Source organism: Echiichthys vipera (genome assembly GCF_963691815.1).
Source record: "Echiichthys vipera genome assembly, chromosome: 18".
NCBI lineage: Eukaryota > Metazoa > Chordata > Actinopteri > Perciformes > Trachinidae > Echiichthys > Echiichthys vipera.
Window position 1 is genome coordinate 2,446,669 of NC_139843.1, and position 17,133 is coordinate 2,463,801.

General features: G+C 46.2%; 1 protein-coding gene across 2 annotated transcripts in view; it reads right to left on the reverse strand.

Moving 5' to 3' along the window:
• Window positions 1-3,120: 3,120 nt before the first annotated feature.
• gprc5c (G protein-coupled receptor, class C, group 5, member C) overlaps window positions 3,121-17,133 on the reverse strand; it is a 15,749-nt gene continuing 1,736 nt past the window's right edge. The window contains exons 2-5 of one of the 2 annotated variants that reach the window (XM_083932167.1): window positions 12,126-13,172; window positions 7,430-7,530; window positions 6,068-6,205; window positions 3,121-4,423 (exon numbers count right to left, since the gene is read on the reverse strand). In XM_083932167.1, coding sequence (XP_083788293.1) covers window positions 4,391-4,423; window positions 6,068-6,205; window positions 7,430-7,530; window positions 12,126-13,113 — 1,260 coding nt within the window. In that variant the 5' untranslated portion in view covers window positions 13,114-13,172 and the 3' untranslated portion in view covers window positions 3,121-4,390. The remainder of the gene's footprint in view (window positions 4,424-6,067; window positions 6,206-7,429; window positions 7,531-12,125; window positions 13,173-17,133) is intronic. The other variant, XM_083932168.1, reaches the window with a different exon arrangement.

A 17,133-nucleotide genomic window follows, 5' to 3' on the forward strand; every position in this document is an offset into this window, starting at 1 on the left:
GGGTAGTGACCAAAAGACCAAGATTGCAAATACAAGCGTAAAGAAACGGGACGGATGGATACTTTACTTTCTGTTTATTTGCCTAATATCGTAGCGGTGTTTCTCCATATCACAGTTCGACTCTTGGTACTTTTGTCCTTTCGTTCTCAGTATACACTTCCCGAAGAGAGCCAGGCTAACTGTAGCCCCCTGCTTCCAGTATGTATTCTAAGCTAAGCTAAGCTAAGCTAAGCTAACCACGTCCTGGTTTCAGCTCTGTACTAAATGCTAACAACAACCTATATTACCTAATAACCTACCAATAACATCTAGATTGTAAGTACATCCTTAGTTAAATGTGTCTGTGTCTGTGTCAGTGTCAGTGTCAGTGTCTGTGTCTGTGTCAGTGTCTGTGTCTGTGTCTGTGTCAGTGTCAGTGTCTGTGTCAGTGTCAGTGTCAGTGTCAGTGTCAGTGTCAGTGTCAGTGTCAGTGTCTGTGTCTGTGTCAGTGTCAGTGTCAGTGTCAGTGTCTGTGTCTGTGTCTGTGTCAGTGTCAGTGTCAGTGTCAGTGTCTGTGTCAGTGTCAGTGTCAGTGTCTGTGTCTGTGTCAGTGTCAGTGTCAGTGTCAGGGTCTGTGTCTGTGTCTGTGTCTGTGTCTGTGTCTGTGTCAGTGTCTGTGTCTGTGTCTGTGTCTGTGTCTGTGTCAGTGTCAGTGTCTGTGTCAGTGTCAGTGTCTGTGTCAGTGTACGTGTCCGTGTCTGCCTTTGTGAGTTACGGACCTGCAGGACTGTGGGAGGTAACGCAGAGACGACGGACCCCACTGAGTAAACAGTTTGGTGGGGAGAACCTGGACACACCTCACCAGAACAAAACATCTGTGGACAGACCTCGGAGTCAGAGAGGAGGACGTTCAGTGACTTAAATTAACCGTAATGCAGCGTTTTCCTCTCAGACACTAAAGATAGTTTGACGTCGTAGGAAACAGATAACTGAAACCGTGATCGATCATTTCCGTCTCCTCTGGTGACCTTGATGAGTGATCGATGCGTGCGTTCATCACGAGCTGATGAGCCTGATTGGATTTGTTGTGCCTGCTGTTATTTCTCTCACGACACTCTGGACCTCCTGCACGCAAACAATGTGGAACAAATAATACGGGAACAGCTGACTAGCTGTCAGGACATGCAAAGGCTGCACTTTTATTCAAATAGATCAAATATTATGTATATTTATGTGGTAATTCCATGCAAAACACAGTCCCTGAGATGGTTGAACTCCTTTGTTTGGGGCCGTTACCGGCAGAAAACCGCAACCTCAGACTTGGAGGTGCTGACTCTCATCCCAACTAGTGTTGCATGGTAAGCCGATACTTGGAGCACAAAGGGTCCAAGTCCCAGTGACATCATCGGCCTGTGAGAGGTTAAATACTTGGCTCTCCACACCAGTTAGTTGGACCAGTCCCAGCCTGGTCCTGGTCCTGGCCTGGTCCAGTCCCAGCCTGGTCAGATGCGTACATGAAGTGATGAAGCCTCTTGGATGAGAGGTGAAACGTCTTCCTGTGTATCCAGTCTGCAGCAGGACATGCACAAGCATCCTTTGATAACAGATCTTCTCCTAATTAAGCTTTTTTTCCGCAGGTTTTTAGTCCTGAGTGCCCTCTTGACCTCGTCTTTTCATGTGAACAGGATAACTTCATTAGAAAACACTCTATTCATGACATCACAGGTGAATATTTATTGGCAGTGTATTAAAGATGCATCACACAGGTGCTGTAGTCAGAACATGTCAGTACATTAAAGAGAAATAACATGTAAGTGTAAAGTGTGATCTCCTTTTTTAATTCTTTCTCAGCCGGACAATGTACTTTCTTTCAAAGAGTAACTTTTATTTGTCTTTCTACAAGTTGGAAAACGACAAAGTCAGCGTTTTCTGTCGATAATTTAACAGAATTTGCGTTTTTCTTTCTCTATAACTTGAATATATTTGGTTCTGTCTGAGGAAACAAGCAGACTCTCAGATTGTAAGTGATTCAACGGTGAATGATTTCATTATTATTGTTATTTCTAACAGATTACTCATAAATGAAAAGGATGCGGTCATAGTCAGGTTCCTATTCATCTGATTCCCATGAGCGACCCCTTCTTACTCCCAGCTCGTCGCACATACGGACACTTCCTGTCTCCTGAGTGGGCGTGGCTTTGCTTGAAAGTGTAGTAAACGTCATGTGGATGGATGAAAAGTTATGTTTGCTAACATGAAATATTGACACAGCTAACAGCTATATTTCATCACAAGATGTATTTATCTTAGGTATTTGTGAACGTTAGCTGATGTTAGCTTAGTTCCAGGAGTTCGTTGCTCAAACAAAGTTCATTTTTGCAGTTTTTCACGTCATTTTAGTGTCAGAATGTTCTGGAGACGTGAAAAATGGCTCCAATGTTTACTTTAGTGATTATGAGACGAGGGGAAAGTTCATAATCTGTGTCCACGTTCACTTCTCCCTTTGAAATCAATACACTCGTCTCCTAAAGAGGCGAGGCCGTGACAAAACATGTGACAGATACAGGAAGTTGCTCTGAGTTGCAAAGTCTTTGTGAGGGTGCAGGAAGTGGTTAAGTTTAGGCAACGAGGTTTGGGAAAATAATTATGATTTGGGTTAAAATAAGTAAGTTTGTTACATAACTCATGTACCAAACGTAACTTGCATAGGTTACATACAAAGCCAAAATCAAATAAGTCACGTTGACTTCTGTTTTATCATGAACAGCGGCCTCCGGGGTCAAGGTCCTGTGTTTGTTTGACCCCCCCACCCATGGAAGGAAGGTACCAGTGTTGACGTCTGAGCAGTGTGCCCGTATCGTGTTGACCATAGATTGTATAAAATTGGACGTAGCGTCTCCGTCGAGGTCCGTTCTCTCAACTTGATCAAATCATCTGTGAGACTGTGTCTCCATCTTGTCTTACTTTGACTCCTCCTCATTTCCTCTGACCAAAAAAGGGCATGTATGTGGCGCTGGGGGGAGGGGCGTAGGTCCATCTGGCTGACGTTTACCTCCGAGGAGAAGTGAGGGCCAAAGGCTAGCTGTCACTCAAGAGGCCACGCCCCTAATTATTCATAAACTTTAACCTCCAATAAAATAAAAACTAGCCCCTCCCCCTCAGTGTTGTCATGGAGATCTGAGCTAAACACACAGACTAGAATGTTCTTTTGTCCTTAAACAGGTTTAATGATGCTGTGTAAACGGCCTGTTTAACATGGGGCTCAATGAGAAACTGCTCTGTTATGAAACCTGCCCCTAGTGGACACTCAGAGAACTGACGCTGACGGAGCTTCCTGATTGGATCAAACAGGAAGTCGCTGTGGTGGGGGCTGATCACGCTGTAGGGTGCATTATGCGTCTGAGGGCACTGAACAAGCTGCTGTTTGACGAGTTGGGAATGAGAACAGAACGGCTTTGACGGTGCGTCTGTTGCTAAGACTTTTTGCGCACTCAGGTAAAGTAACAGATGCATATTTATACAAAAGCATCATCTAGTATCATTTTTTAAAGAGTCATAAAACAAACAAAGGTAACAAGCTCAATCGCAGGTGTGATTTCAGCTCCAGGTCTCACGGTTGTTTGATCAGAACTGAGATCGAATAATTAAATAGCACACAGTGGCGCTATAAATAGTATTAAATACACTTATTCACACAATGCCTCCATGCAGCGTAGAACCATCGACACATTAGCATCATATTTACATGAACAAACACCGGTAGCTCATTTTAATGTGCGAACTTTGTGGTCGTTAACAATATTCACAACCCAGGCACTAAATATATATTGACTCCTATGATTAAACTTGACTTTGCACAATATTAGTTTAATATAAGTGAATGAAATCCTCCTTTTCCAGCCTGTGTCGTCTTTATGTCAACGTAAGTAAAGGTGATGCTGCTGCTGTTTGTTTAAGGTGTGTGTAAGGGGGGAAGTGTGCACTTTTACATGTGTGTGTGTGTGCGCGTGTGTGTGTGAATATCATATTTGCGGCATCAGCACCGTCACTCTTCATCTGTGTGATCGGGTCCAGCAGAGCGCTCACAGTCCACTGTCAGTGAAAGTGAAAGGCGACCGCTGCAGAAAGTCTTTGTTCTGCAGCAAAGCCGGGGCTTCGTCCCCTCGCTTTGACGTCCAAATGAAGCTCTGACTCGTCTGATACCCAGCGGGCTCATGGGAAAGCAGTCAATAGAAGGTTTAGCTGTTTTCCATCAGTAGAGGGATGACCCAGCGTTCACCTCCACGTGTCTCGATTGAGGGTTCCTCTCAGAACCAGCTTAGGGAACCACGGCTAACAGCAAACACACAGGTGCAAATGAAAAGACATGGACTCAGAGTTATTGTGACGGGTGTTGAGAGCCGCAGTCTGATCACCACTGGGACGTCCTATTCAGTCCATTCCCCTGCAAAAGAAAGAGACGAGAGTTGTTGAATAAACAGCAACATTATGAGATTTTAAATAAAAAAAGCACCAACTTCCCTCTGAAGCTTGACAGAGTTGCTCATTTGTGGAGGACGGCTGCTGTGTCCAGATGGATTCACAGTCACAGGAGATTCAAAAGACACGTCCGAGATCATAAACTGTGTAAAACGTGGATGTAAAACGTCACCCGCAGCTTTCTGAAGAGCCAAGATGAAGCTCAACGTGGACGGCCGATGCCATCTTGGCAGAGCCCGACTGCCTGACAATGGGCGAACCCCACTGCCCTCGCGTTTTAATAATGAAGAACTTAAAGGGAAATCACCCCAGGGTCTTTTTAGGCACTTGCACACATACGTTTTTTCGTGTAACAACTATTAAGAGAGAAATCCAGGAGAGTCGCTAACAGCCGGGTGTGGCTAACAGTGATTAGCTCGAGGCAGCACGTTGAAGGCATTCAAAGGTCTTTTTTAACCACTAATGCTGCTGAAAATAACAGCAAACCTCTGCAGCAGCATGAGAAGAGTCCCTACACACACAACAAAGCATCAATGGGCTCCTTCCTTGTGAACCGTCCCCCTTTTTTATTTCATAGATCAGGCCACTGAACAAGAAAAGTTCAATCTTTTCATCTCAGAAATCTGGTCACCTTACCCACTTATCCATTCTGAGGACGCCCTCCCACTGTGCCTCCGTCCCGTGCCCCGTGCTTTAGGGTCCTTGTCCCCCCCTCCAGGCCCGTTTGTACTCACACTACCTGGGCCTCGGAGAATGCTTCTTGCTGCCTATACGTCATCACGCCGTAACACGTCACACGCATTGATGACGTCATGGCGATGCGTGGCTTTGTTTCCAGATCTTTCCGTAGACCTCGGAGTTTTTGTGCGTCTTGTCGACTGTTTTTGAATCTTTTCATCGACCAAATCTGCAGTAAACACTCCACCTCCGCATCACACCAACGTGAACCTTTCACCGCCATTGTTTGAAATGTCCGAATGGTCCCTCCTTCTTTTCTCTACGTCCCAACAGGCGCACAGGAAATGACCTCAGAACTGCCGTAGGCCTTGTGCTTGTGCTCGTACACGTGCGCACGCTCGTGCTCGTACATGTGCAAACGCGCTTTACAAAAGCCCACCTCTCCCAAACGGGCCGTGAACGACCTGTTTTGGCCCGGTGCGGAAGGACAGTGTGAGTGCGCCCTTACTGACTACGTCCTCCACAAATGTAGCAAAAAAGGTTTTTAGTCAATAAATACAGTAAGTACAGAGAAATATGGAAAGCAGTGCAGTAAACCATCCTCCACCCCTTTCACCAACGATGCATCTTATATAGTATAGAAAACAGATGAAGGAAGCACAGAGTGCACTGAGTCCAGACCAGGTTAGAGACAAGAGGCCCAGAAAGAGAGAGTGAGCTCCACGAGGCAAGAAAAAAGAAAATCCAGAACAAAGAGGTGATTCATAGTCAACCTGCAGAAGAAGTTGCTATGGCTACAGCAGGAGCTGAGAGGTCGACATGCACAGAGGCAGCAGGTGAAAAAGAGGAGCATCTGGAGGGGAAGCGAGCTGATGAGGAAGAAGCGAGGAGTGCAGAAGCGTCGCTGGGGGGTTCAGGGTGGACGACCTACGCTATTTCCGTTTGTCCGCGTGTGTGCAGTGTTGCCCGTCCCGGTGTGTGTTGAGGGGGTGCTGCTCCCGCTGTCGGCCGCAGCGCTGGTGGAAGCTCTGGGAATGACGATGTCGTAGTTCACGTCTGGAGGGGGGTGCTGCGTGAAGGAACGAGGGAGGGGACTGTGACCACCCGCTCACTCACTGTCCCCCTTTCAATGAATCCTGAGCAAACCTCTAGGTTCTTGCATGTTTGTAGGCTGATGTGAGAATCATTAAACGTAACTTAAGACCCCTCAGGATGATCTGCTTTCTACCTGGTGTAGGTTCTGATCCTACGCCTGTCAAGCTGTCCCTTCTAGCAAGATTTACAATAACAAAAACAGATATAAACCTCCCCTATAACTCAGTATTGGAGCCTGCATGCACGCCGCTTCATCCTATTAAAGCGTAATTCCTGCGCAAAATCATCCCATGGTCTTTTTCGGCACTTGCATACATCAAACAAGCCGTTTTTGTGTATGAACTATTAACGGACAAATCCAGGAGAGTCGCTAACAGTCGCTAACAGCCGGACGTGGCTAACAGTGATTAGCTTTGGGCAGTACGGTGAAGGCATTCAAAGGTCTTTTTTAACCACTAATGCTGCTGAAAATAACAGCAAACCTCTGCAGCAGCATGAGAAGAGTCCCTACACACACAACAAAGCAGCAACAGCGTAGTTAGTGAAGCCAGAGTTTATTAAAAGAGTGTTTTAAAGACTTACCTACTGGCCCCTGTACCAGCTCCTCTCATAGTAAAGTCCATTACAGTGGATTACCAAAGTCAATCCCAAAGGAAGGAGCCCATTGGTGCTTTGTTGTGTGTGTAGGGACTCTTCTCATGCTGCTGCAGAGGTTTGCTGTGTCTGTTTTGTGTTTTATGACTCGTTCCCGTACTTTCAATAGAGAGACCTGCACCTGGACCTTGTTTAAACCCCACCCACGGTCCGACCCTCCTCACCCAAACCAAGAGCTTTTGTTGCCTAACCCTAAGCACATAGTTTAGTTTGAATCTACATTGACCACATGTTTGAATCAGCGACCGTATTGTCCTCTTATGGGGTCGTGTTAGGCGGAGGACGGTCTCAATGCGGTACATATCCAGACCTGCGTGTTGATATCAGATGTTTTAATTAACCGAACAACTAAGGGTTGATTTCATCTTTGGTTTTCAGTCAAATTGACACATTTCCACACAGTTAAGTTCAGTCTTTCAGTCAAATGTTACTGATATTCTTCATTTCAATGATAATTTGCCTGCCATGTAATATACGAGTGTGTGCACCAGCTGTCATTCTAACGTGTCTGTGTACACGAAGCACCTGGGTGCGTTATACTCACATGTCCCACGGTTTTGCTGATGAGAGCCAGCTCGGTGGGCTGGTAGACTGAACCCCGCAGCTGACCGGTGTAGCCGCTGTACGGAGACACAGGCTTGGACGCTGTCGTGGACACAGAGACGACAAATGTCATTAATCTGTCCCCCTTCTGAGGGAACAGTTCCCCGACAACCATCTCTCAAACCTTTACACCACAATCACTGAAGAAACACAACATTCGATCATGAAGACGTGACGCACTGTCCGTCCTTTATCTTGTGTCCTGTCTCGGCAGACATGCACGTGAGAGTTTGTCACATAAGGTCAAATATTTCCCCTCGGATGAAACTGTTGCCACACCTCGGTCGCCGTGGAGACAATGCAAACACGAGGCGTGATGTTTCTGGTGGGAATCAAGAGTGGGAGTGTTTGCATGTGATACAGTGGTTAGGGATGCAGTTAGATGCTAGACACTCATTAACAGGAATGATCACATATATGATACCTGAGTGCAACTCTGGGAAAGGAAGGTGTGCAGGTGGTTGGTAGGCGTTTCCCGTCCTACTGACGACTGTTAATGACCTTTTAGTCACGAAAGTTAAATATCTAGGGTGTTAACTGGGCATGTTTCTGTATTATAAACCATTATCTGACTGCGTTTAGCGTTCATCAAGAACTGAACACAGAAATATCTTTAGTTTCAGGGAGTTTTCTGCTCTCAGAGTGGAGGAAGGAGGAGAGCGGGGCGATGGGGAGGAAGAACGGAGGAAAAAACAGGATAAATAGGAAAGGAAGAAAGAATGAAAATGTAGTTTTGTGCTATAACTCTTCTTCTCAATCCTCATCCCAACCTGCACTTTATTACTGTTTTTATTATTACTATTGTATTCTTTGTTCTTACTGTAGCAGCTAGATAATTCATGTTGTGTCACTTACATTTGTGTCCACTTTACCAATTGTGTCTTTGTCTTGTCTAGTCTACGCCTCTATGGGAGAGGGAGAAACCAAATTTTGATTCTTTGTTCATGTGAAGAATTGACAATAAAGCCGACTTTGACTTTGAACCTATACTCGCAACACATCATCTTCAGCCTCTTACCCGGGGTCAGGTCTCGGGGGCAGCAGCTTTAGCAGGGGACCCCAAACTTCCCTTTCCCGGGCCACATTAACCAGCTCTAACTGGGGGGTCCTGAGGCGTTCCCAGGCCAGTGTGGAGATCTAATCTCTTCACCTGGTCCTGGGTCTTCCCCGAGGCCGCCTCCCAGTAGAATAAATTGGTGCGGGTTGTTTACAGCTGATATTTGTATCATTACACAGAGAATAAAATCGTACAGAATTCCAGGTACCAGTATCGGTGCCCGACCCTTCTCCCTACATGGACTTTGTCACTCGTACTTTGCTCTGAGCATCTAATTCGTACGTGGATGTCTTTACAGTTGAAAGCCTGATTTCTTCTTAAAATTGTGAAGATTTTACTGCACAACAAGCAACTTTTATCTCATGTTCAGGGGTGGAGAGTCACTGTCCTGCATGTTTTAGGTTTCTCTCCTGATTCTAATGATTTGCTCGTTATCAAGCAGCTGAAGCTCGTCACAGTTTGATTATTGTTCGACTCAGGTGTGTTAGGGTAGGGAGAAACCTAAAACATGCAGGACAGCGGCTCTCCAGGACCAGAATCGCCCGCCCCTGCTCATGTTGAATGTCAAACGTCATGCCCTCCCCCTGCATAACTCTCTGTGGGTCCGTCTGTGATTGCATGAGTGGAGACAGGTGAACCAAAGTCAGAGCACGGCTTCACCAGCTGCATCCCATCCTGCAATCAAGACTCCCCTCTCCAACCGCCCAGATAAGCCACCGCTGCACAGATAAGCCACCGCTGCACAGATAAGCCACCGCTGCATGAGCTCGATTCTCTTCTGGACCAGCTGGGCTCAGTGTTTCTGTCTCCCCTCCTCTGCTCAGCTGATTCCTGACTCCTATGCTTTCACTTTTTACCCTGCAGTCAAACATTTTAACTCCAGTCTCTGTATTTTGCACTTGAGTTCAGGAGCTCAGCTGTGATTTAACCCATCTGTAGTTTAAAAAGTGTGATACGCTGTGGAGAAAAAGCTGCTCGAATGGAAATAATCCAATTTAAATATCTTCCCACCTCTACACCACAGTGACACAAGCTGACAGACTGGTGAAAAAAAGTCTTAGCAGCCACATAACACGTCTGCATCACCGTCTATGATTATCCACGGACTCGGCTGGGAGCTGGGAGGCGACAGACTTGACGTTCTTGGTGTTTTTACTGCATCGGATCCGGTTGTGCTCAGGACTCTGACATCAGCATATCAAATTCTGTGGGGTCATCACGTAGACGCAAAATAACCCTGAGCACGTTTTGCAGGGCAATCGTCTGTTCTGATGATTTGACTCACCAGGGGCCTCGTTTCTAAAGCACAAAAACCTCAGACGGGCAGAAATGTGCGGGGACAAACGTTGGTATTTAAAGAAAAATGATTTGCGGAGAAGCGTGCGTATTCCTACGCCAACTATCACCCGTGGGTAGAGCCCCGCAAAGTTTGAATTACATGAATTACAGCTGAGTCAAGAGAAAAGACAAACATTAACTATAAAATAAATGGCAGCAAATGTATTTGACACTCTATAAAGCCTAACTGTAGTTGTGGATAGGCTATACCAGGGGTCTGCAACCCGCGGCTCCTGGGCCTCATGCGGCTCTTCAGCCCCTACTAACAACTAACATGGAAATAAATGATGTGTTTTTTGCACAGTGGATGTTCTTCAGAAGGGAACACCTGTTCTCTCGGAGTTCAAGGTGATTTGAAAATATTAAGTGAAACTAAAATATGCGTCACATGCTACGGCTAACGCTAACCTTTCCCTGCTAACCTGGAGTTTCTGTCTTCTGTTTTGGCACGGTGTGGAAGGACAGTGTGAGTGCGCCCCTACAGACCATCTAATCTAACCATTCACACCACATTCACACACCCATGCGCAGCACGAGGAGCAATTTGGGGGTTCAGTGTCTTGCCCAAGGACACTTCGACATGTGGACCGGCGGAGCTGGGGATCGAACCGCCAATCCACTGAGCTACAGCCACGCTTATGGAAGATAACGGGAGGAAAAGTGGGATGACACTGGGCAGAGATCATCCCCGCACAATTCAGCGTAGACCTGAGCTACGCAATTCAGCGCAGGTGGGATGTTGTCGGTATTTATAAAGGGAAGATTGCGTGCAAATGTGCGGCGCACAGTTTTATAAATCTAAAAAAAACTTTGCGCAGCTCATTCATGGTTTTGTACGAATGCAAGGTGTTGGGAAGGATTCTACGCACAGTTTTATAAATGAGGCCCCCGGTAATTCTGTGTTAGCATACACACAGTGACAGTCAGGCAGGACAAAGGACAGAGTGCACACTTTAATGTTCCTCCAACAAACCACGGGTAATTAAAAACATGAGTTAAGCCCGTAATGATACTTAGTCAGGGCGGTAACTGTGGGTCTGATGCAAAGTGGATGCACTTGTTTAAACCCACTTCTAGTTATTTACCTCACAAACAAACTGAGACACGTCGACGGGTCCAGCAAATATTTGGTTTACAGGGAAACGTTGGAGTTAAAGAAACGCTTCGAGCCGAGCTTTGCATAAAACAAGAGTGACGTTAAACCTGAGACGACTTTCACAGATCTGTTTTAAAGAGTCGCTTCAGATCAGCCGATCTACAAAAGTACAGTTGTAATGGGTGTTATTATGTGTTATGAGTGTGTAAGAGCATGAGTTTTATAATTAGTGTTTGGTCAACATGCTAACATGCTAGCGGGGTTAGCATGTTAGCACAGATTACCGATATGGTGGTCAATAATAAAGTGAAAACAATGAGCTGGGATGAAAATAAATGTTTTTCTATTAGGATTCTGCACCAATATGACTTAGCAAAGGTATTTAGAAGTTAAAGAACATTATTATACATTATAAAAAGATTAGATATGTGACGTTTTACATTGTCTACCAACCCGAACACTGAGAAAATGAAGAATGAATGAAAATTGTTGAATAAACATGTCAGTAAATTCATTCATTCATTTTCAACCGCGTGTCCCTGTCGGGGTCGTTTGGGGGCTGGAGCCGATCCCAGCTGACATCGGGCGTGAGGCGGGGTCCACCCTGGACAGGACGCCAGTCTATCACAGGACACATAGAGACGAACAGAGACAGACAACCATTCACACCTACGGGTGATTTAGAGTCATCAATGAACTGAACACCTGCACGTCTTTGGACTGTGGGAGGAAACCGGAGAACCCGGAGAAAACCCACGCAGACACGGGGACAACATGCAAACTCCACACAGAAGGGCCCCAGCCGGGGTTCGAACCAGGGCTACAGTGCTAACCACCAAACCACCGTGTCGCCCTTGTCAGTAAATTACCGTTTCTAAATCAACCCAATCGTCGTTTTCTGCATTATGTTCTCATATTATTGGAAAACATCTACGCTGATACCGATACGACGCGTCTGTGAGAGGCAGATACCAGCAAATTACATCGATCTGACTCCAATCGGGTTGTAGACTACAAACTTTTCCCAATTCTAGACTTCAAGACTCAGGTGTTGTGAGTTTTGTACAGCACAGAGAGTTTTGCGTTAACTACACAGATGAAATGAACCACACATGATACTGTCCTCAGAGGAGCTGCAGCACGTACCTTGGTTGGACTCGTCCATCGAGAAAGCTTTATTTTCCATGAACATGTTCTGGGAGCTCTGTTCCTTCAGGATCGTCTCGTAGCCGACTCCTCGGTTCGGGTAAACATCTTCCCCGAAGCTTTGCTGGATCTCATCTTCGCTGGTCAGACTGCAGATATCAGGGATGGTGTAGAGGAGGAGGAACGCCCATGCATTCGCCACCAGGGCGATGGCCAAGGTGGGGTCGTCCCATGTGGGCCCCCCTCTCCTCTCATTCCCGTAGACGTACATGACGATCCACGCCACCCAAATACCCACAGACAAGAAGCTGGTTACAAGGATGAAAGCTCCGTCTTTCTTCCACTGGTTGTTTTTGCCCCCCATGATGGCCAGACTTGCCACCACTACAGCCAGGATCAGGGTCATCACGTAAATCAACGCCATGACAAAGTCCTCATTGGCGATGTTGCAAGGCGTAGCCGTGGCTCTGCTAGTTTCAGCCGTGGCGTTGAGTGGCCCCTGTGGGTGGCGCACCACCGTGATGATCAGCCACTCGGTGTTGATGACCACCTCCACCAGCCAGAGCCCCACTGCCCCAAGACATAAGATCGACGCGCAAGGCCCGTTGTCCCGCCTGGCGAGGATGTTCAGCCTCACACACTGCATCAGGAGGCACGCGAAGCAGCCGCCGAACAGCACCCCGAATAGAAACCTCCGCGACGCACAAGTGGAGAAATCCTTTCCCACGATAAAGGCGAAGGTCAGGCAGAAGAGACCGGCGGTGAAAACGATGAACCAGGCGTTGAGGGCCACCGAGCTCTTGCGGTTCCTGTCCTGTGCGAAGGGCACGCTGGCCAGCAGCGAGATGAAAAGCACGATGGAGAAGACGACGCCAGCTGCCGCGAAGGCCTCCAGCACGATGCCCCACACGGCATTTAGGTCACACAGGTTGTAATAGAGGGAGTCCACGTTCGGGCCGCAACCCTTAGGGGTGTAGTTGGCGGCCATGGCGTCTTGGAGGGACCAGAGTTTGAATTGGACACGGTGTTCTCGGATCCTGACAGCACCTGTTCAGACGGACAAACAGAGTCTGAGCAAAGTCGTCGTGGACACATCTTTATGAGTCAAACACGTCACATATGCTGGATACTGTTGTCTACACCCAATTAAGTAAATATTACACCTCCATGAGTCAGTACACACACAGAAACACTTGGGATTCAAACCTTTGTCCTGATGTTTACACGGAAAATACGTCATAAGACATCAGTAAACTGATGTTCAGAGAGAATCAGAAAGACCCCCACAACATCAGAGACACGTCAAACTCTGGACTTTGACGTTAATCATTAATGAGATCTGTCGACAAATATTGTTTCTGTACATCGCCGTCCTGGTCGATGAGGTGAAAGTGCATTAAACCCAAAGAGCCAGGGACAGAACTGCGGTTCATAACGCACGTAATCAATAATAAAATACATATAGATAGCTAGATAGATATTACTATAGAACGACTGTGCGTCTGCTTTGTGAATGAACACGTCCACAGTCCCCGTCTTGTCTTTTTAATGTCTGGCTGTTTTTAATGGACAGTCTTTGAACCAAATGTGGCGTTTTAAAGGTCAAGTCTATTCGATTTTAAGCTTTTAATGATTAATTATTTCTGCACTTTTAAGGGATTTTACTGTAAATGTCGTAATTAATTACTCTAAATCACCCGTAGGTGTGAATGGTTGTCTGTCTCTGTTCGTCTCTATGTGCCCTGTGATAGACTGGCGTCCTGTCCAGGGTGGACCCCGCCTCACGCCCGATGTCAGCTGGGATCGGCTCCAGCTCCCCGCGACCCCGACAGGGACAAGAGGCATGAAGATGAATTAATGAATGGTACAATGACAATAAAGACAATTCATTCAATTCAAATCGATCGAAGTGTGGTGGCGGACGTTGAGTCTTTCTAACTTCTGTAACTCGATCACAACAGGAATCTTTCTGGAACAAAGAGCTTTTTTCTGGTTCTCCATGAGCCCAGGTTTAGTCGGTGAGTCCTGTCCGTCCCTCAAAGACTATAAACTATGTGTGTTTTCATTTCAGGGTGTGACCTCTAATCATGCACGCAGTATCAAGCCTGTCAAACTGAAACAAAGGCCTGTGGTGACACTGTCTTTAGTCATTTCCACCTCTTTCACCGTGGAAATCTCAAGGACCAGATGTTTTATGGCATGTTTGAAATGTCTGAAGGTTCATGATACGAACACAAGGCAGAAATTCATTCCAGTGTGAACCACAAAGCTTTCCAGATACTTGTTTTTATATCAGATCATATAAGAAACCTCTGATTCCTAGAATACTTTACCAAGATACAAACACATCACTGAAATAACAGCGATTATGTTTGAAATGTTTGAACACTGCAACAGAAATGTTGGTGTCTTGGACTTAAACCCATGAGATTTTGCTTTAAACAAAGAAATTGATCAATGAAGTATACGCACTGTTACGACAAATATGACAATATTCTGAAAGTGGCACAGGTCATGCAAACGTCAAATTATGAAAGGAGCATTTTCCAATTAAGTCACGTGGGAAATGACAACATTATTCAGGTTTTCAGGTGTGTTAAAGTGACCTCTTGGGAACCTAATTGTGTGCTAAAGTGCCCTCTTGGAGCCAAACGTGTGCTAAAGTGCCCTCTAGGAGCATAAACGTGTGTTAAAGTGTCCTCTAGGAGCCAAACGTGTGCTTAAGTGTCCTCTAGGAGCCAAACGTGTGTTAAAGTGTCCTCTAGGAGCCAAACGTGTGCTAAAGTGACCTCTTGGGAACATAAACGTGTGTTAAAGTGTCCTCTTGGAGCTAAACGTGTGCTAAAGTGTCCTCTAGGAGCCAAACGTGTGCTAAAGTGTCCTCTTGGGAACCTAAACGTGTGTTAAAGTGTCCTCTAGGAGCCAAACGTGTGCTAAAGTGTCCTCTAGGAGCCAAACGTATGCTAAAGTGCCCTCTAGGAGCCAAACGTGTGCTAAAGTGTCCTCTTGGGAACATAAACGTGTGTTAAAGTGACCTCTTGGGAGCCTAAACGTGTGCTAAAGTGTCCTCTAGGAGCCAAACGTGTTCTAGAGTGTCCTCTAGGAGCCAAACGTGTGCTAAAGTGTCCTCTTGGGAACATAAACGTGTGTTAAAGTGTCCTCTTGGAGCTAAACGTGTGCTTAAGTGTCCTCTAGGAGCCAAACGTGTGCTAGAGTGTCCTCTAGGAGCCAAACGTGTGCTAAAGTGTCCTCTTGGGAGCCTAAACGTGTACTAAAGTGACCTCTAGGAGTCTAAACGTGTGCTAAAGTGTCCTCTAGGAGCTAAACGTGTACTTAAGTGTCCTCTAGGAGCCAAACGTGTGCTAAAGTGTCCTCTAGGAGGATAAACGTGTGCTAAAGTGTCCTCTAGGAGCCAAACGTGTGCTAAAGTGTCCTCTAGGAGCCAAACGTGTGCTAAAGTGTCCCCTAGGAGCTAAACGTGTGCTAAAGTGACCTCTTGGGAACCTAAACGTGTGTTAAAGTGACCTCTAGGAGCCAAACGTGTGCTAATGTCCCCTCTTGGGAACCTAAACGTGTGCTAAAGTGTCTTCTAGGACCTTAAACGTGTGCTAAAATGACCTTTGGAACCTAAACATGTGATAAATTAATTTTCATTGGCCATTTAGTAGTAAAGTCGTGTTTTTCAGAATAAGATTATAAACAGGAATATTCTGTGATGGAAACTTAACTGGTCCTCATGAACTCTATCAACTTCCTTCCTCGACTTCTGTTCAGAAAACAATCTCCCCACACGGTCCCATTTAACAGCTGTTCTGGAGCTTTTGGTCATGTCCCATGGTCTTCCTCAGAAGGAGGAGTTTGCCTAAGTATCAGTAAACGTCGCGTTGTCAGAGCTTTTGTTCCAGCGTGGATAAGAAGAGCTCCGCCCGCTGATTAGCAACCGTGATGGGACAGAAAGCTCGTCAACAGCGTACAGAAGGAAACCTTTGTTTCCTCAACAGCGTCACAAATGTGTTAGAGATAAAACTGTGAATCCAATCACGACCTAATGTTCGAGGGGGGGGGGGACTCCCAGAGGTCCCATAGGTCCTGGGATGTGATGTGAACACTGAAACACAATCCACTGTAAACTGGAATGACGGGATGATCTCACTTGTGGGAACTTCCACGTGTGTTTTAGCCTTGAGCGTCCTCATCAGTGTCTGTTTACCTGTTTACCTGAGTCTGTGAGTTAAGCAGTAAAGCCCCCCCCCCCCCCCGAGGCGGGTCTAAAACCACAACCCTGACAAAGGACAGTGGTTATGTTCATGCAGACTTTGTTCTCAGACAACAGCGAGCTACTTAATATGATAACATGATGCAAATCGGCTGTTCAGGCTCACGTAACACCCTTTCAAAATAAGATTTCCGGGTCCAAACGCTCCAATGAAACAAAACAAAACAACGACCGAACACGTCTTTTTCATCTATAAGGTCAAATGACGATTACGTTGTTTTTAAAAAGGCTCTGACCTGAAATCTTACTTTGAAAGGGTGTTACATCACGACTTAACGGATAAAGTTCCCATAGAGTCAAAGACACAGTGGAGGGCGTCACTCACTGCTGTGAGTCGTGATGTCACACCCTTTCAAAGTACGATTTCCTGTCCGAACCTCATGTTTCTCCAACACCGCAGTGCCGTGTGCAACGTTGCTTGAACCGATCTGTGAACAATGAGGATCCCCTCCTTCATCAGTTACACGTCTTTTTCATCTATAAGGTCAAATGACGATTACTTTGTTTCTGTTCAAACAACGGGGAACGGGGAACACGGCACTGCGGCGTTGGAGAAACACGAGGCTCGGACAGGAAATCGTACTTTGAAAGGGTGTGACATCACGACTTAACGGATCCCATAGAGTCAGAGACACAGTGGAGGCTCGTTTTCATTTTTGCCCCAGGGTCCCCTTTAAGATGTATCCGGCCCTGGTAAGTCGTGATGTAACGCCCTTTCAAAGTACGATTTCC